The sequence below is a fragment of the Cucumis melo genome, chromosome 1 (genome assembly GCF_025177605.1).
Source record: "Cucumis melo cultivar AY chromosome 1, USDA_Cmelo_AY_1.0, whole genome shotgun sequence".
NCBI classification, from domain to species: domain Eukaryota; kingdom Viridiplantae; phylum Streptophyta; class Magnoliopsida; order Cucurbitales; family Cucurbitaceae; genus Cucumis; species Cucumis melo.
The window spans coordinates 26,628,252-26,648,503 of NC_066857.1; the positions used below are offsets into that span (position 1 = coordinate 26,628,252).

Sequence of the window (20,252 nt, forward strand, 5' to 3'; positions counted from 1 at the left end):
TTACAGTATGGGAACAATAAAATACATTTCTATTAAACCCAAAAACATTTTCAACTCGGGTTTTATATACATGGCTACAGTACATTAAGGAAGGTTGGTCCTCTATCAACGAGTTCTAACCCCCAAATCAATCTATTTTCATCTTTTCGGCGAAACATTCTAATGAGCATATGGTTGTGTTCTAAGCCTGCCTTCATACCCTTTTAACTCTCCCCAACAAATGGCCACTGAACATCCTAGACCTCTAATGGAATGGAATGGAATGGAATATTGTGTTAAACTATCTGCCATGAAAATGAGGATTCCACCTCACTACACTACATTATAAGTATATACTACAGAAAGGCACAATACGATATGTACTCCACCCCTAATTATCCCTATACTCGATTCCAATTTCTGCTTCAGTCAAGTCTTCATCACATTGTTTTAATAGATTGTCACAAAGCATCAAAAGCTGATCTGCTAGGGGAGGAATACCTGGGTTGCGCCCATCATTGTACAAGTGAGCATTATACATTATCTGCCATACATCATTCCTGAACTCGTCCCTGGTCTTGTATTCCAGCCTTCTAACCTTTTCTCTAATGGTAGAAAGATCCATTGGGCGCTCTATGATATCCAGGTAGTCTGGAGCCTCCTTCTTGGATACAGGTTTTAAGAATAGATAGGAAATATCGAACCTATCTTTGAGGGTCTCCACAATCCGCTCCAAGATATTTGACAGACCAACCTGCAATAAAAAAATGCCAAAGTTTTAGATCAATTGAGCACAGTTGATGCACAAAAGTAGAGGAAATCTTACAAAGCACAAAAGTACCTCTCCCCCCCTACGGCGTTTTGTTGATGCATGCTCTGGAATATGTCTTCCCAACTCAATAGGCTTCCTTTTCATGCTACGTTCTTTTTCTAGAGCCCTTTTATCAAATCTTCTTGATCTGGGGTCTTCCACATAATCATCTAGTATTTCAGGGATTCGTTTCTTCTTCTTCTTCTTTGCTTTTAGACGTTCTTCTTCCTCCTTATCACTTCTAATGCTTGCTTCAAATCTTCTAATCTCAGCTAACTTCTCTTGTTCCTCTCGCATCCCCATTTGTTCATTGTAGACCCTCCTCACCTTCTCTTCCCTTAGTCTTTCTTCATTTCTCTGCTTCTCTTGCTTTTCCCACCATCTATGTTTTTCCTTAACTTTCTTTTTTCCAGAATCAGATGAACTCATGCTCCCATACCTTGTATGCTTCTCAAAACTTGACAGCTCAACAATTCTTTTAGTCTTCCGGTACTCCATATCAACACTCCCATCATAAGCACTCCGATCCAAATCAATAACCTCCTTTGGCCGTTTGATTATGAGTTTTTTGTGAAGCTGTTCTTTTTCTGTTTCAACTGCTGATCTAATTATGGTGGCAGAGCGTCTGGGAAATTCCGTTCTGTCCCTATCTATATTTGTTGGTGGTCTTATTACAATGGATGGTTTATGAGCTTCAAGTGAAACCTTTTTTGCATCAGGAGGTCGTATTACAATTGAGGGTTTATGAGACTCAAATTGAATGTCTTCGGTTCTCTTCTTAGAAAATGTAATCTTGTTAACTTTAACAATAGACTTCCCAGTTTCATTGTCAGAATTGACTGGCAAGTCAGAAGTCTGTGGCAGTGCAGGACTAAGATTGTCAGAAAGCCTGTCAGCTGAGCTGCATTTGAATTTGACTGGAAGAACTTTTGCCGTAGATTTTTCACCCTCGAATGCTTCTGTTGTGAAACTTTTTGCTATGGCTTTAGGTGTAACCTTCTTAACTACAGCTTTCTGATGGGATTGATTAGATGGATCCATTGCATTCAATTTTATTGATACCTTTTCTTGATCTGTTGTCTCCGGTGTTTCAAGATCCTCTCCATACTTGGGGCAATTCTTGTTTGTTCGCATGTGTCCAAACTTAGAACAAAAAACTTCAGAAAGTTAGCAATATTGAGGGATCAGAGCCAGGAAAATCTTTAACTAAAAACTTTATGTACCTGACCACATTTTCCACACACGAAACTCTCTCGAGCAGATTTCTTCTCTTTAAAATTCTGATCAAGAAAAGATTAAATGAATGTGGTTCCAACCAGCATATAGAGAATAATAACATAAAACCAATATCCACCTTTTCCCCGCAATCACTCCCATTACCAGAACTGAAGTAACATCATAAAAAATACAGTTTAACAAAAAAAAAAAAGAACTTATTAAAATAAAAATAGAGTGGGAAATTAAGGACGGGATCAATTCTACTCATAAAGACTGGGAACAGTTTGGCTACAAGTTTCTAAACTTCCTTAAAATCTATCCATCTTAAATAATACCTTAACTAGTTCCTCCAAAGTTTTCATTTTTGGCTAAGGTTTGTGGAATACAGCTAAAAAAGACACATCCTTTATCCCCTGAAGTAAAGACTGAAGACATAGGGGGGGTCGTGGTTGTATGAATGCTATTCAAAGATTGAAAAGTTTTAGAAAATTTTCTTCAAACACTAGAGATCGTGGGTTTCACAAAGGAGTTTGAATTTAGAAGGTGGCTGGTTCTTGTTCGTTTTTGGAAGATCTAAGTTGTGATAAAATATCACTTGTCAAGCTCTGTTTACTTCTACCATTGGAAAGATTTCAACCGTGCGCAAAAAGTTTATTTTAAAGCTTCTTGGTGCTAGCTACTTCGTTAAAAGATTCTCATCAAGTTTTAAGTTTGTGCAAAATAAAATTGCAAAGTTCTCTGTTACTTTTTGTTGGTTGTCGATCGATTTTTGGGGTTCTCTAGTTTTTTTGCGGTGGTGATGCAGTTGCAGTTGATTATTTTCTTTTAAGTTTTACGTTTATACGAGGTGGCAATCTACCTAGGAATTAATTTCCTACGATTCCTAGACACCTAAATCTTCTAGGGTTAGGCAGAATACCCAGTGAGATTAGTCGAGGTGTACATGAGCTTATCAGAATACTCATGTATATATATATAGTTATTTAGTTACGAATTGATTGTAATCTTTAGCTTGTTACTGTGTGGTAACTTTGTTTAGCTATTGGGCAGTTATGTGTTGGATTGGTATATAAGCTGAATCCTTATTAAAGCATCTGCAGTATTATTATTCGAGTTTTCAAACGCTCCCAACTAGTTCACACCAAGTAGTCATAGTTCTTTCAGTATCTGAAGGAGGCATGTCTAGATCTTTTCTACTTCTCTCCATTAGGGAGATTGTATCACAAAGACTTGATTATACCATAAGAGATTGTATCCAACAAGAGAGTTGGGGAAAGAGAAAACAGCTAAGGATGGGGTTTAAAACTATTCCCATAATAAGGAATAATGTTTTAGACGAAGATTATGGTTAGTTTTAGTTCCAAAGTAAAACATTTTCATAGTACTAAAACAAAGGGATCAAGTAAAATCCAGTGTCCCGATAAAACTATAGAAAAGAATCAAGTTCGTACCTTGACTTTGTCTCCTGATATCTTCAGTTTTTTATTGATGAGGCTCATCTCTGAACTATAGTTCTTCTTCGTGGGTTTCAACTTTCCTGACTTTTCTTTTCGATTAATAATACTTTCAACCTGCCATCATATCACACGGCATTATCTATAAATTGTCCTTCAGATGTGGAGTATAGAAAATGTAATGAAAAGAATCACAAATAATCACACATTAGTACCTCCTTCTGTTCTCTTATATTTTCTTTAGAAATATAAGTCACATCAGGCTGGGCAATACTAATAAGATGTCTGGTTTGCTCAGGCTTTTCATGAAAAAAACTAGCTTGAAAACCTGTGGACAACACTGCTTCTCCCATGACTTTATTCTTCTTCTTCTTCCTCCTCCTCTCAGTTTCATCTGCATAATAGATTCTAAATTAGTGCCAGTTAGAGGTGTGAATTCCCCCAAGTACAAGGGACTAATAAGCTTTGACCACGGACAGAATTGCATTGAACTAATGGCTGTTCAGAATCTCACTTAAGCAATGATATTGATGCCCACGATCCCCACAGAAAAGGCATGACGAGTCAGGCAAAAGAAGCAAAACTTAACTAATGTATTTTGAAAGGTGAGCGTTCTAACTAAAACAATGAAAACGAGGCCCCACATAATTCAAAGTATTGGCCAAAATGGTGACCCAACCGAGTCATATCTCCACCTGCAACCTCACTATAGACCATTCTGAGAAAATTGAAAGCCAACTAACTAAACTCAAGGTCAGTATAGTTTACGGGTCATAATCACCCTACTTTCTGTAAGTAACATAACCAAGTACAACCTCAAAAAACAACGATTTCCATAACAACTGAAAGAACAGAGTTGTAAGCAACTGCACCACCATTTGACTTGTGTTCAAAAGATCTAAATTTTTGCTTTTATTTTTTATTTATTTTTTAATAATATTATTTTTATTTTCAGGGTGTGGAAACTATCCTCGTCATACTTAAGTGGCTCACTGCAAGGATATTGCGTCAGTAAAAAAACTGATAAGAGGATTCTACAGTCAACTATGCAGAAGATGTCAATATCGTCAAGAACTCTGGAAGATTTAATAATTCAGAGTGACAAAATGTCAATGTGTCAACGGAATTATTGCGAACAATGCTTATACGGCACTCCATGGTCAAATCTAAGAAAAGTGCCCATATAAAATTACTGTTCACGGCCACAAATAATATGAGCAGCCAAAGCATAAAAAGGTTTAGCAATTAAATGAACGCAGCTCTATTGCCAAAAATGAATTGTGCAATCATGATAAGCAAGACATTGAAGAGTTTTCCATGACATAAGGTAAAAGCTAATCATCCAAACCAAACACATCTCGCATAAATTTTCCATAAATCATATACTAGAGTTGCATACCATCCATCAGCAACCTGCAAAACTCTGCAGCTTCCGCCACTTCATCTTCAATTTCCTCTTCTGTTTGAGCAATGGATGGGCGTCTCCTCATTTTAAGTCCCTTGACCCCATCAGTCTTTTCATGTCGGATCTCAAATGTATCAACTTCATCTTCAAATTCCTCTGCATCCAGCAAATTTTCCAAATCTCCAGCAAAGGAATCTAGATCACTATTTCCTTCAGAGTCACTTTCGTTCTCAGCACCATCTGAGGCTGAAAGACTCTGAATTTGTCGTTCCCAAATTTCTTGACACTTCTCTCTCGTCTGACGCTGCAGTTGCAGAAAGGACATTCGCTGGCCACGTGCATACTTGCTGATAGTTGTTGGATCTACTTGTACTCCAGAAGCTGCTTGCTCACTCGAAAGCCTGCGTATCATAGCAATTCTGTGCCATCTGGTCAGTTTTGCTATCTGTTCTTCAGATACATCAAACTTGAGAAGAACCTGAAATATCAAACAAGATGAAGATTTCAATGTAGTAAACTTACAAAAAAATAGCATGAAAGAACCAATAATGCAAAGCTCCAAAAAAAAAAAAATTAAAGCAGGAAAATAAGAATATCATTATTCCCACGCAAAAAGAAAAAATATTCTGAAGGGACAGTTATACCTGTCACAAGTCCATTTAGTTCATAAGTTCTCAAATCTTACATATTGTTAGCTTATACACACACATATGCATATATATGTATGTAATCATTTTTATAACAAAAAAGGAAATTTGAAGCATGTAAGTTTGTGCATCTAAATGCTCAAAATACGACTTTGATCCATTTTGTTCTGAGAATTTATTATTCTGTCATACATGAAAATAATTGTCTATTAAAACCCCTAGTCTTTGTACAATTACTATTTGTCTGCTAAAAACAATATTCAATGGAAAACCAGGTACCTCTTTTGCAGCATCCATGCTCAACCTACGTAGGTCTGCATCTGTCCCTGTCACTGCCGAGCTTCCTCGACTAGAGGCTGCTTTTTTCTTTAAAGATGCATTAGAAATAGGTGCTTTTGGAACCGAACGAACATAACTAAATCCAAGCCCACGACCAGATGGATCACCAACACCTGTAATTTCCAGCCGCTCTATATTTTCTTTTCCCTTTTTTTAGTTTGGTTGGGGGTCAGACAAGAAGGATGTAAATTAGCAAACAATCATTATATCGTTCTATATAATAAATTTCCATCCATCTTATATCCAATTATTTATCCATATTTTAATTCACATTGTAGTTAAAGAGACCTCTATTCAAATATATTTCTTCTTATGGAAGATCAGTATTAAAAAAAATAATAAAAAATAATAAAAAATAAAAACCCCTTGAAGAAATAAACACATAACAGTATCAGTTCATCTACAGAAATCAACTGTGCGGGTGTCATCCATGGAACAGCATCTGCAGTATTATCTTCTCTTGTTTAGAAGAAACATTTCATTGAATATGTGGTAGGATTAAAGTAAATTAGGATATCTTGGTTAAATCCTTAATTGATTAGGACAAGGATTAGTTTTCTTAATTGATTAAGATTATGATTAGTTTCCTTGATTTATTAGGATTGTGATTGGTTTCTTTGATTAATTAGGATTAGGATTAGGATTAGTTAGCTCTACAAATTTATAGAAGTAGAGTAATTGTCTTATTGTATTCATATCTTTTTATTCATAATAAAGACTTTTGAGTTTATTATCGAAGATTTCTCTCCTTTTATCTTTTAGGCTACTTGTTTGGTATCTAAGTAGTCGTCTGGGACAACATTGACTAATGAATACCGGCAGTGGAAGCTCAATAAAATCTTGGTAACACTAGTGGCAAGAAGGAGCTTCGTGAATTGTGCTTGTTGTCAAATAGGAGACATCTAATTAGGGGGAAACCTTTAAATTCAAGAAGAGAGAAGAAATTTGAAAAGTCATCCCAGAATGAAATTTTATATGAAGACTAAAACATTTAGGAGCAGAAATTAATATTTTGGTTATGGAGAACGACCAAGAAAGGTTGGAACATACTCAAGAAAACCCAAGAATCAGTCCTCCAACAATTATGAGGTCGAAGCTTATTCATTAACACCCAATATGTACATCTATTCTTAAGCATTGGAGGAAATAAATAAGGGAGTAAACGAAATTCAGTATTTGTTAGGAAAGACGGCTCAAGACATGGATCAACTTTCAAAAACAATGGCAAAAGTTCAAAAGAGATAATTTAAAAAAATAAAAACCAGAGCTTGATGAATTAAAAGATCAAGAATTCAAACCAGTTGTGGAATCTTGAAAGAAACACACCAAAAGAAATTTGGAACTCACATGTGGACCAACTAACCAAGGAAAAAAAAACGAGCAAAGAAAAATCTAGGGCAAAGACTAAGAAAGTCGTATCTAAGAAAGAAGATGTGCTAATAGATGGAGGTAATTTCATTGGAGTAGACGACAACCATGCCTAACCCGGTTTGAGGAGGTTTGAATCTTTAGCTGTAGTCGATTGCTTGGAAGACAATAAGAAAAGATACACAATTACACATGATCCATTCGGCTCGACCCACTCATTTCAACCCAACATGTGTACTCAATTCCTGGCATGTGTTTCACACAATCTGACCCCTTCGAGTTTGTATAACCCAACTCGTGTTCGGTCCTCCCTAGTTTTGATTTACTTCCTTTTTCATGGGTTTATTTCAACCCCTTTTTTCACAAATTCCAGGTTATGCAATAACAGATTTCCAAATAGGTTTATGGGTTGCTTTGATAATCCAACTTTGGCTAAAATGGTTGAGTAAAATCTTGGTGGCAGGCATGTATTACAAATCTCAACAACCAAAAAAAATTTTTGATGAGGTTCCCACTCTACAGTTCTCAAATTTTTACAAATTTCCATCTTTTTAATTGCAATGCAAGATCTCCACAGGCACACAATTTACTTGGGGTTTTTAGAGATCACTGGAGGAAAAAAATTTCATTCTTTCATTTTCTTTTTGAAACTTGAGGACAAGTTTTTTTTGGATGGATAGAATGATGCGGTAGGATTAGAGTAAATTAGGACATCTTGATTAAATCCTTAATTGATTAGGACTAGGATCAGTCTTCTTGATTGATTAAGAACGTGATTAGTTTCCTTCATTTATTTGGATTATGATCTGTTTTTCTTATTAATTAAGATTAGGATTATTTTGTTTTACAATTCTCTATAAACATAGGAATTGTCTTCTAATGTTCATAACTTTTGATTCACAATAAAGACTTTAATTATATTACTGGAAATTTCTCTCCTTTTGTCTTTTACGCTACATCGCCAGAGCACCTAAAGGTGATTACGGCAGAATTTCAATTGGAAACTAAATAAGACTAGAATTCTTAAAGGGTGCCCCTCATTTTGCACCAATATAAAGCAGTAAACACAACCAACTCCCTGAGCTACCAATAAAAAAGTCTCTAAGTCATGTTATCCAGCAATCAAATGATGTTAATCTTAACATTTACCATTGGCAAACAGTCCTTTGAGCTGTTACTTTCACAAACAAAATATAATATAAGATAAAATAATTTCAAAAACTTGACAAAAAGAACAGTAGATGAACCAGACTCTAGCTATGATGAAGATTAGTTAATATTTATTACCTGAGTCGTACAAGCAACAAAATTGCTACTCAAGTTCCAGGGTGTTATCTGCAACTCCCTTTCAATGTGAGATGCAGCAGCTAGGGTAATAGCTTCATCAGGAAGTCTACTCATTGCAGATGATATTGCAGAGGGATGGACCTCCGAAAGTCCCAAATGTTTCAGACGGTATAAACCAGCTTGCATGCTTTCATACTTACATACCTAACATACAAAAGAAAGATGGTATAAGAATAAAGTAAACAATACAAAGATGAAAAAACGTATACTATAGTATAGGCTCTAGATTTATATTCATAATAATTTTAATGGAATATGGATCACAGTTCCTAGACATGCTAGGAATTTCTGTTGGTTATTCTCATCTCTAAGTTCCATTTTGCGAACGTGGTCAAGAAGAAAACTTGTACTTGAAGGCCAAAAGGAAGGAGATTCCAATACTTATTTTTTCCACCGAATGGCTAGTGGTTAGAACAGTAGGAAAAGGATCGGTCATTTGGTCAATGATTTGGGAGATTATTTTTTTTCAATCGGAGATGAGCCTCTTTATTAATAATAATAAGAGACTAACGCTCAAAGTGCAAGAGAATTATACAGAGAGCAAAAGGGCTAAAATATATACAAAAAATAACCAAAACAAACCCAACAATAACTGTGAACTAATCAAAATCCTGACCTGGAACAAAAAATGGAATCTAGAAGGTAAACTAGGTACAAAGTAATTAAAACAGATTTGCCAAAAGGAACCCAAAATAAGCTGACATCTTGCCCAAAAAATGCTTTGAGATGAGTGAAGAAGGAACACTAAGAGGATAACAACCAGCCTTGCCAAAACATCACCATGATGAAACCACAAAACTCCTACAAAAACAATAATTGTTCAACCGGATGGAACATTTCTTGAGCCCAGCTTCTTCTTTGTTTCCTAGGAGAGTACTAGTTCCGAATTAAGTGTTTCAAGAGCTTTAATCCCAATCTCTTTAACTGCAACCTTCAAACCACACAAGTTTCACTATACATATTCTTTGTTTCTTGGGAGAGTACTCGTTCCAAATTAAGTGTTTCAAGAGACTTGAATCCTAATCTCTTTAACTGCAACCTTCAAACCACACAAGTTTCACTATACATATTCCAATGTAACTGATTGTTGAACCAAAAAGAGACTAAAATAAGATCTCAAACGAAAGACTAGTTTGCATTCATCTACTAGCGACTTTAAAGAGAGTGGAATTTCGAAATGCTGAGACTGAGAGCAACTTCCTGGGGTCTGTTTTTCAACATTCAATTCCTCTTTATTCTGAAACAAATCGTTAAGATATATGACCTTGATGTAGAACATCCCCTTTCTTGATGTTTCTTTAAAGTTCTTTAACATTTCTTTAGCTAATTCTTGAATATCTTGAATTATCATTCTTGTATCTTAGATCAGTCACTCTTAATTAATTCTCGTATCTTGAGTTAGTTCTAAAATAAACTAACTCAATCCTAAAAAGTTTGTTCTAAAATAACTAACTTCAAAAACTCTTGTAATTTTCCAGCCTATATAAAGGCTTCCCCTCTCATTAATAAACCACATCATGAGTATTATTCAGTAAAATTCCCTAAAGTTTCTGCATTACTACATCAGGCCTCTACTATAAAATAGAGTCCCCTGCTGTGTCGGGCAATGTCAATCATCTTCCCGAGCTCAAGTCCTATAAAGAAACAGTATTAGATGAGAAGACAGCTTGACAATTTAGATTCATGGTCATCTTACTAATAGATAGTAAATTGTAAGATAACTTAGGCACATGCAACACATTTTGTAAAAGGAGACCAACAAAGGGAAAATATGACCCTTGGCCGCAATAGGAGCAAAGAACCCATCTGCAATCCTAATTCTCTTTTTGCCATCACATTGGAGATATGATATAAAATGTCAGAGGATCCAGCTAAATGGTTTGTAGCACTTGAATCAAGTGTATAGGGTTTCTTCCAATCGATGCTGATGAGACAAAAGGATTGAGATGTATTTGATTGTGCACCGACTCCAAGAGGAGTACTAAGATCACCTCGATTCCCTGCAGGGTTGGGGGTTGTGAAGTTCTGGTTGATTTTCTCATAAAAGCCCTACTAGATTATACTTGTCATTTGGCGGACGTTTCTTACCATTTGGTAGTCGACTATGTAACTTCCAACAACTATCTTTTGTATGCCAAGGTTCCTTACAATGTTCACACATTGAGACAAGCTTCCAATTTTGCTTTTCGATTTCAAAACTAGAGGACTTCGCACTAAAGGTTGCAGAATCAATACCAGAAACAGTCACGATATCCATTGCACTTGTGTGATCTTTCTCTAACCAAACCTCAGAACATACCTCCATCAGTGAAGGAATAAGCTTCTGACCTATTATACGACCACGAGCTAAGTCAAACTTGGAATTCAATCCTACTAGGAAATTATATATAAGGTCAACTTCTTCAAATTTAGAGTACTGAACACCTCCACAAGGGTAGTTTCAGACAATCTCTCGACACAAGTCCATCTCTTGCCAAATCAGGGATAGCTTGTTAAAATATGAAGCGACATCCATTATCCCCTACTTGCACACATGAACCTGTTTGCATAGAGTATAAAGGCGTGACGCATTCTACCCCTTGAAGTATAACTTCCAAAATTTATCCCATATGTCTTGTACAGTAGCAACATACAACAAAGGCTTCCCAATTTGAGGTTCCATACTGTTAAACAGCATTGACCGAAGAAAAGAGTCCTCCCTTTCCAGATCCACTCTTGAGGGTCTTGGTCTAAGTCTTGCTACCTCACCTATTGGGTACCTAAATTGGTGATGCCCCTTAAGGGCTATCTAAATGAATTGGTACCCCTAGAAATAATTCTAACCATTCAATTTCTCCCCTCCAATTACTCCTTGGAATTTCCTATGAAGCCAAATAAATAATTTATAGCAATTAAGATAGTGAAGAGGTTACCACATTCTCCAAATACACCGATAAGACTGAAAGAGTGGCAGAATTTTTGGAGTTTGTGGAAGTACCTAGAGCTTCACTAAGAGCAGCGATTTGTTGCTGAAAACTTGTATGAAGATTAGTTAACTGTTGTTGAACCATTACCAGAAATAAACCGACCAAACTTTGAACTAGGAGATACATGATGAGGAAAACTCGGCTTCCGCGAGAAGCTTGTTTCCGCAGCAGGGAATTTACCTCTATGGTAGACAGACGACTCACTAATCACATTTTCACGATATATGTTTCGATTTGGGTTTCCATCAAAGGGTTGTGGCAGCACTAGAGTTGGATGGATATGCAAGGATTAAAGATAATAATCAACGGCAGCTTGGACAGCAATGGCCTTATCAGCGACTCCGGCGACTTCTCCGACGGTGGTGATTGGTGGTGGTAACTATAGCTGAGATAGGGCTGGTGCAAAACTAAGGTTATCTTGCACCGGTTTGTTTTTATCAATGGCAGCTAAGGTTTCATCACCACTTGCTTATACCATATTGATAAGAAGAAGACAAACACAAGGTATACGTAGAAAACCCTAGTACAGGAGAAAAAACCACGATAGAGCCCACTCTTATTATTTTCTAATAACCAAGAGTACAATAGGTAAGAATATATATAGGCTTTAATAAGCCCTAACAAAAAGGGAAATAAAACTGGGGTCAATAAATTACACAAATACCCTTGGGGTTATAATCACTCCACTATCCCCTAATTTCCAACGGTAATAAATAGCTTGATGTGTTGGATATCATATTAAATTTACCCTTACCCACCAGCTTAAGCTTTTGAGTTGAATTGGTAATTTAAGATGATGTACTCAAAGGAATAATTTTGAATAGACTTTACTTCCAAAACTCAAGTTCTATCACTACTTTTGTGGGTTTATTTTTTTGGAGCCCTGTGTATTCTTTTATTGTTTTTTCTTTTTCCCAAAGAAAGTCATTTTTATTTTAAAAATAGAAATAAAGTAAAATAAAAGATAAATTCGTCAATAAAAAAGGAACTAAGGAGAAGGTACTTATGTTGCTTACATCTTCTGGTGTCACAGCATCTTTCTTCAAAGAAAGGCTTGCATTGCGCTTCTTAATTAAAATGATCTGTCCACTAGAATTTCTCTGCAGTATAATGTATGATTTCAGTCTAAATAGTTCACAATGAAGATAAGCATGAAGAAAACTTCTCAGAGAAAAAAAAAACCCATGAAGTAAATTTATTACAATGTAAAGAACAAAGGAGGCCAGGCTGGTTATTCGAATAGGGCTTATAATTATATTATGCATATAAAAACTTTATGAACTAACCTGTTGAAGAGCATATTCCTTCAGTTTCTTCCTAATTACAGTCTCAGACAGATATGGAAACTGAGAAGGTAGTTCATCAACGCGGATGTCAGGGATTCGTCTACGCTTTTCAGCAGCAAGGAATTCCCGAAACATATACAAAGTTAGTCTATTCATCATAAAAATTTGAAGAGACTTTGTCCCAGGAGAAAACACCTCCATCAGCGGCTCCTGCACAAAATACCAATTAATAGAGTTGACGCTGACAGTTTGATAGAGGATATTAAGGATCTGCTTGGGTTAAAAGGGCTTAAAAAGTGTTTCTAAGCAAGGAAAGAGTTAAAAATGATAAAAATAACTAAAAACAGTTTCTTAAGCAAATAGAAAGTAAATCCAAACCAACCCTAAATAATCATCTTCTTTAACTTCTCAACTGTATTGGAAACAAAAACGAGAAATCAATAGGACAAGTTATTAGACTGCATCTGATATATTTCAGTTTCTATCAGTTGACTTTATTTCCTAAATTCAAACCAATAACTTATTATCCTTTCTACAAATTGATTTAATAAAATAATTTAGTCCGCAACTATACATTACATTTTTGGACATTGATTAAGATAGTTAACCTCCATCGTGGCTCTACCATTTGATCACAAAGTGGCTAGGGAAGAACCTTGCCTTATTCTTGACAAAGATTTCCAACACAATCAAAGTTCAAGCCGACCTATTCATAACTCTGATGTCTCACATCCTCATAATATTTTCAAAAAAGTCTTGGAAAGTAGTAATACTGCTTGAGGAAAATGACTTTCAAACTTTAGCTCTCCTCAAGTATTCTTCCTAGTGTTCTCTTCCCAAGAAATTTTCAGGATTCTCAATTCATATGCATTCCTTTCTAATTTTGGTTTATCTCCAGTTGTCTTTGTTTAGTTTTGTCTTTTATGGCTTGTCTTTGTTTCTTTATTTTGTTGCATCCCTCGATCATTAGTCTCTTTTCATTCCCTTAATAAAAAGTTTCATGTCCTTCTCTGAAACTGCCAAGTTGAGCCTTAACCTCAACAGCATTTAGTTTTTCTCCTTGCCCCTGAACTATTGGGATAAGATAACCCATAACATGTATATCAGTTCAAGGAGCAAGTTTTTTTTCATGCGAACAACTTTCCATCGAGAAAAATTCAAAGAATAGATGGGCATACAAAATCAACAGACAAAAACCAATCGCACAAAAAAGGGAGACTCCCTCTAAAAGCAGGAACTTCAACTACACATAATCATGTCTATAGAGTAGTTACAAATAAAGCCCATCGAGAAACATAAAAGAACAAGTTGTTCTAACATCTGACCCCATTGTCTTCTAACCATTTGATCATATAAAGCTTGATGTTGACATAGTACAAGGAATCAAATTCAAGAATCAGAAGACATCTAGAATCCGTGATTCTAGTACCTTAGGACAATAATATACTTTCCACTAGTCCCAAAAGACAATTACATAATAAATTACAACTAATGGTTCAAACCGAAAATCTAACATTGAATCAATCAAGTTTGTGTTACATTAAAGTGTTAGAATTAGTGGGCTTAGCCCTTTGGTAGTTTTTCCCTAATTTACCATACATATGTTTTCCTTTTTTATCTGTTTGAACCATTTTATTTATTCCCCCTCTCGTACCTATAGTATTCATCAGAAAATAATAAGAACAAAAATATCGTGATTTTTCTCTCACGACTCGGTTTTCATGTAAGTCGGTGTTTCGTATTTTTATTGCTTTCAATATGGTATCAAAGGAAAGCAACAACAAAACTCTAGAAAACAGTTTAGGAGAAATCCAAACCAAACCAGAAGTCGCCAACACCAAGAAAAAATTACCCCACCAGCTTCACAAGCCGTCGATAGTCACAATGGGCCCACCCTCACCGTCGTTCGTGCAGCCAAACGGTTGGAATCTTCCTCACGCATCGCTTTTGTCAGGTGTGTGTGGGCCCATGCGCCGCCGTCAACTCATCTCACCGCCCAACCCAGTCTCTTCTACGCGTCACCGCCTGTCCAAACGTCACACCCTTCCAATCAGCCGCATCTCCACACGCCCTTCAGTTACAAACAGCCACCAGAAAATTCAAATCTGTGAGTTCATGCACTGCTGTCCGTTGACTCTTTACAGCAACCCTACTTCTATGGTAATGGGACTGACCAAATCTATAACAAATCAGGGGTTGAAGTTAGCAAGCCTTCAGCGCATTCCAAACCAACCGAGTTGCCGACATATTCCAAGAACCCAATAATTTCACTCCCTAATTTGCTTTCGAATAATATAACTAACTCTTCTGCTGCCATTAGTGCTCGATCCTCAACCCATGATAGTGAGAAGAATAGTGGGGAATCAATCCCTGTATGCGAGCACTGCAAGAAACAGTGGCACACCAAGGATCGGTGTTGGAAATTCCAGTAGTTCGTCGGGAGGTAAGAAATGTTCCTCCAACGAGAAACATAACTCAAGACGTGCCTATGTTAGTGAGACTGTCAGCACCTCTCAGTTAACTGGCCCTACTGCAAACCAGACCGACCCCCAACTTTGGGCACCGTCGCTCAATCAAGTATGCCTCAATCCCTTGGTCTTATCAGTGTTGACGAGAAGAATTCTTGGATTTCAGACACACGGACTACAGATCACAGGTTCTTCGGAGCACTTTGTCTCTTATACCCCCTGTACCGGTAATGAAAAAATTCGAATAGCTGATGGCTCTTTAGCCCCAATTGCTGGCAAAGGACAAATAGTTCTCTTTGACGATCTCTCTCTCCAGAATGTTTTGCATGTGTCTAAGCTTTCTTACAATTTGTTATCTATCAGTAAGATCACCTATGAGCAACACTCTAAAGCTACTTTCTTACCTGAATCTATTTGTTTTCAGGACTTGATCTCGAGGAGGACGATTAGCACTACCTGACATAGTAGGGGACTTTACATCCTTGATGATGATACTTCCAGTATTAGTATCTCTATAACTAGTTTAGAGTCTTCCTATTTTAGCACTTCTGAACATGACTGTATGGTGTGGCATTTTCGATTGGGTCACTCGAACTTTACTTATATGAAATATTTGTTTCCCCATCTATTTTCTAAAGTTGATGTCTCCTCTCTATCTTGTGATGTGTGTATTCGGGCAAAACAACATCGAGTTTCATTTTCCTCACAACCATATAAACCTATGCAACCATTTACCCTTATCCTTAGTGACATTTGGGGACCATCCAAGGTCACCACCTCATTTAAGAAATGATGATTTGTAACTTTCATTGATGATCATACCCATCTCCTGGGTCTACCTACCTTATCATCGATAAATTTGAGGTTTCCTCTATTTTCCAAAATTTTATATCACACTATTGAAACGCAATTCCATACAAAAAATGCAATTCTTTGGAGTGATAATGGTCAGAAATTCCAAAACCATAAACTTAGTGAGTTCCTAGCCTCCAAGGGGATTGTTCACCAAAACTCGTGCACCTACACTCCTCAAGTAAACGGGGTGACCGAGCGAAAAACCGTCATCTTCTAGAAGTAACCCATTCTCTTATGCTATCTACTCCCCTTCCTTCATACTTGTGGGTAAATGTTTTCTTACATCCTCCACTTTCAAACTCCCTTAGATTGTCGTAAGGAGTCCCACCCTTCTACTCGTCTAATTTCTGAGGTTCCCCTTCATGAGTTTAGGTGTATCGCTTATGTCCATAATTTCGACCCTAATTAGACCAAACTTACCCCTCGAGCTCAGGCATGTGTGTTTGTTAGCTATCCCCTTCATCAGCGCAGTTATAAATGTTTCCCGTTACCCATCTTCAGGGGGAGAGTGTGAGTGAAGAGTCTAACTATACCTTAGAGTTTATCAAGCCTACTCCTAGAACTATGTTAGACTTCTATCCTCATCCCATAGTCCTACCCACAAACCAAGTTCCCTAGAAAATGTATTACAAAGAGGAATCTCAAGAAGGAAGTTGGGTCCCCTACTATTAGTTAGCTGTCAGCTTCAATCTAAGACTTTGAACCTCCTCGAGATCGAGGTATGGAAAACTCTACGAAACCTTGTACTGATAATAAAATGAGTGAGAATGACAGGTCTGATGTTGTAGTTCTTGAAATTTTGGAAGAAAAGAACAATAGTAATAAGACTAAGGACAGAACAAAAACCAGTAGAAGTCGAACAGGGTCATATAGGAAAATTTGATGAGTATGATCCCTCACTTAACATTCTCATTGCTTTTAGAAAAGGTATTAGGTCTTGTACAAAACATCCCATTTGTAACTTTGCTTCCTATGATAATCTCTCTCCACAGTTCAGAGCCTTTACAGCAATGGCTCTACCACAATATCAAAAAATGTTCACACTACTTTAGAGTGTTCTGAATGGAAGAATGATGAAGGCTCTCGGAAAGAATAACACTTGGGAGATTTGTACTCTACCTAAGGGACACAAACATGTGGGATGCCAATAGGTGTTCACTCTTAAATACAAAGCAGATGGAATACTTGACAGACACAAGACAAGGTTAGTTGCAAAAAAACTTACTCAAACCTATGTTGTTGATTATTCAGAAACTTTTTCTCCCGTTACTAAGTTGAATACTATTAGAGTCCTTCTATCTGTTGATGTAAACAAAAATTGGCTCTATTCCAGCTGGATGTTAAAAATGCTTCATGAATGGAGACATAGTAGAGGAGGTCTACATGAGCCCCCACCTAGATTTGAAGCCAAGTTTGGTTAGCAGGTTTTTAAACTCCAAAAATTCTTATACGGTCTGAAACAGCCACCCAGAGCGTGGTTTGACAGGTTCGCTACCTTTTTCAAGTCCCAAGAGTACAGTCAGGGACCCTCTGACCATAATTTATTTACAAAGCTTTCCAAGATTGCAAAGATTGTCGTTCTGATAGTATATGTTGATAACATTGTTTTATTTGGTGATGATCAAGCAGAAATTAGTTAACTTAAGCAGAGAACGGGTGATGAATTTGAAATCAAGGATTTAGAAAATCTGAAATATTTCCTTGGAGTGGTGGTGGCCAGATCTAAAGAAGACATCTTGTATCTCAGAGAAAATACACCCTTGATTTGCTAATAGAGACAGGTATGTTGAGGTGTTGTCCTGCTGATACTCTTATTGAATTCAACTGTAAACTAGGAAACTCAGATGATCAAATTCCAGTATAAAGAACAATATCAGCGCCTTGTAGGTAAATTAGTTTACTTATCCCATACTCGTCCTAATATTTCCTTTGCTGTGAGTGTTGTCAATCAGTTTATGCAGGCTCCCTATGAGGAACACATGGAAGCTGTCAACAGAATCTTGAGATACTTCAAAACAACACTTGGTAAAGGGTTGATGTTCAAAAAGACAAACAGAAAAACTATTGAGGCGCATACTGACTCAGACTGGGTAATGTCTGTTGTTGACATGAAATCTACCTCTGGTTACTGTACCTTTGTATGGGGCAATCTTGTAAATTGGAGAAGTAAGAAGCAAAGTGTTGTGTCCAAGAAGCAGCGCTGAGGCCGAATACTGAGCTATGAGTTTGGAAATGTGTGAGGAAATTTGGCTCTGTCTGATCTTCATCGGGAGTGTGAAACACCAATGAAGCTATTTTGTGATAATAAAGCCACCATTAGCATTGTTAACAACCCATTTCAACATGATAGAACCAAACATGTTGAGATTAATCGACATTTCATCAAAGGAAGACTTGACAATGGGAGCATATGCATTTCGTATATTCCTTCGTTGTTGATGTTCTCACCAAGTGGCTTCTCAGACCAAACTTCGATTTTTGTGTTAGCAAGTTGGACCTCGCGGATATCTACATCCCAACTTAAGGGGAAGTGTTAGAATTAGTGGATTTAACCTATTGGGAGCTTTGCCCTAATTTACCATAAATATGTTTTCCTTTTTATCTCTTTGTACTATTCTATTTATTCTCTCTCTTGTACCTATTGTATTCATCAGAAAATAATAAGAACAACAAAATCGTGTTTTTTCTTCCGATACTCGGGTTTTCACATAAATCGGTCTTTCGTATTTATCGCTTTCAATAATTGGCACTTATGAATTGTAGTTTAGTATAAAATTCAGTGCCTTAGTTGCATGAGGATGAAACTCTTCTACTTGATTGGATATTATGTTAATGTACAATAAGAAATTGAAAACATCATGGTTGTCCTAAAACTAGAAGAATTCCTACAAAGTTCATCCTTTCTCAGTATTAGTTAATGTGATCTAAATAGTGGGATGCTATCCTTTCATTTATTGTTGGACCCTTCTCCACGATTGTCAGAAGTGGGATTTCAAGCCCTCTCACGATTTCATCCTTTATCAGTATTATAAATATCCTAAAACATATCTATGAAAATACCAAGCAATCAAACCATGATCTATTGAAGTACAAATTCAACCAAATATATGAGAGAAATTCTGATAAAATTAAAACAAGAAAAAAGAATGCAGTCAATCAAACAAGTTAATCCAACTAAATAAAATTAAAAACAAAAACAAAAAGAGAGAGAAACAAGACACAAAACAGAACCAACCTGCTGGCCAACTGCAAAATTTTTGTCAATACGTCTCAGGGAAAGCTTCCCCTTTGCAGAACGGACCAATATATAATCAGTCATTGGCACCTTATGGGAAAATACAGGTGCCCTGTACATGTTTGTTTCAAGAGAAGCCTGTATTGAACCACCTTTTAATTCCCCAAGATAAGGAGATTTATCTGAAGGTTCAAGGATAATGACATGTCCTAAACTATCACCCCCATTTCGCAACAATGTACCAGTTTGATCATCAGGGGACGACTTTTGATAATAAGTACACAGCCTTGCCCCCATTCCAATGTTGCTCAAAAGTAAAGGCCTTTCTTCACAATACCTACGACAAAGATAACATAATGAGTGAAAGAAGTTAAAGGAAACAAGACTTTTCATAGAATCAAAATAGACTAACACTCATAGTACGATGAATCAAAAATAAAGCAATTACAGCAATCTACAACCATTAATGAACACAGAAGAATATCCATCCCAATTATCAAGAACCTAATCATGGACCAAATTGGGAAAAAATTAATTAAATTTTCCCTCCTTTCAAGGTCTTTCCAATGAATAATGAGTAGCCCAGTGAGTAAAATTAATGATATCTCCAATGCACCAAGATTAAACACAATAATCTAACAACATTCTCTTCAAACTAAATACAAAAATAAGTACCTCGAGTGCAGCAACTTTGACTTCTGTACTCACCAAGGATAACAGCAAACAAGTATCTAACCAGAGGACTTCTAACCGACGTTAACCAGAGAAAAAAAACTGCTACTTATATGGTAAACTTTAGTTTGAAAGTTTTTCATATAAAAGTTTTCCATATAACTAGCAATTGTTTTTTCCTTTTATCACAAGAATGAACAGA

The 20,252-nt window shown here is 36.5% G+C and overlaps 1 protein-coding gene across 6 annotated transcripts in view; it reads right to left on the bottom strand.

Annotated features, from left to right (window-relative positions):
• The window catches only part of LOC103497604 (transcription initiation factor TFIID subunit 1), a 39,240-nt gene continuing 18,988 nt past the window's right edge, over positions 1-20,252 (bottom strand). For all 6 annotated transcript variants that reach the window (XM_008459846.3, XM_008459844.3, XM_008459845.3 and 3 more), the window contains 11 exons: positions 19,379-19,715; positions 12,821-13,030; positions 12,551-12,634; positions 8,509-8,712; positions 5,794-6,000; positions 4,862-5,345; positions 3,678-3,856; positions 3,460-3,579; positions 2,014-2,070; positions 821-1,933; positions 1-733 (listed from right to left, as the gene is read on the bottom strand). In XM_008459846.3, the coding sequence (XP_008458068.1) occupies positions 371-733; positions 821-1,933; positions 2,014-2,070; positions 3,460-3,579; positions 3,678-3,856; positions 4,862-5,345; positions 5,794-6,000; positions 8,509-8,712; positions 12,551-12,634; positions 12,821-13,030; positions 19,379-19,715 (3,358 nt within the window). In that variant the 3' untranslated portion in view covers positions 1-370. The remainder of the gene's footprint in view (positions 734-820; positions 1,934-2,013; positions 2,071-3,459; positions 3,580-3,677; positions 3,857-4,861; positions 5,346-5,793; positions 6,001-8,508; positions 8,713-12,550; positions 12,635-12,820; positions 13,031-19,378; positions 19,716-20,252) is intronic.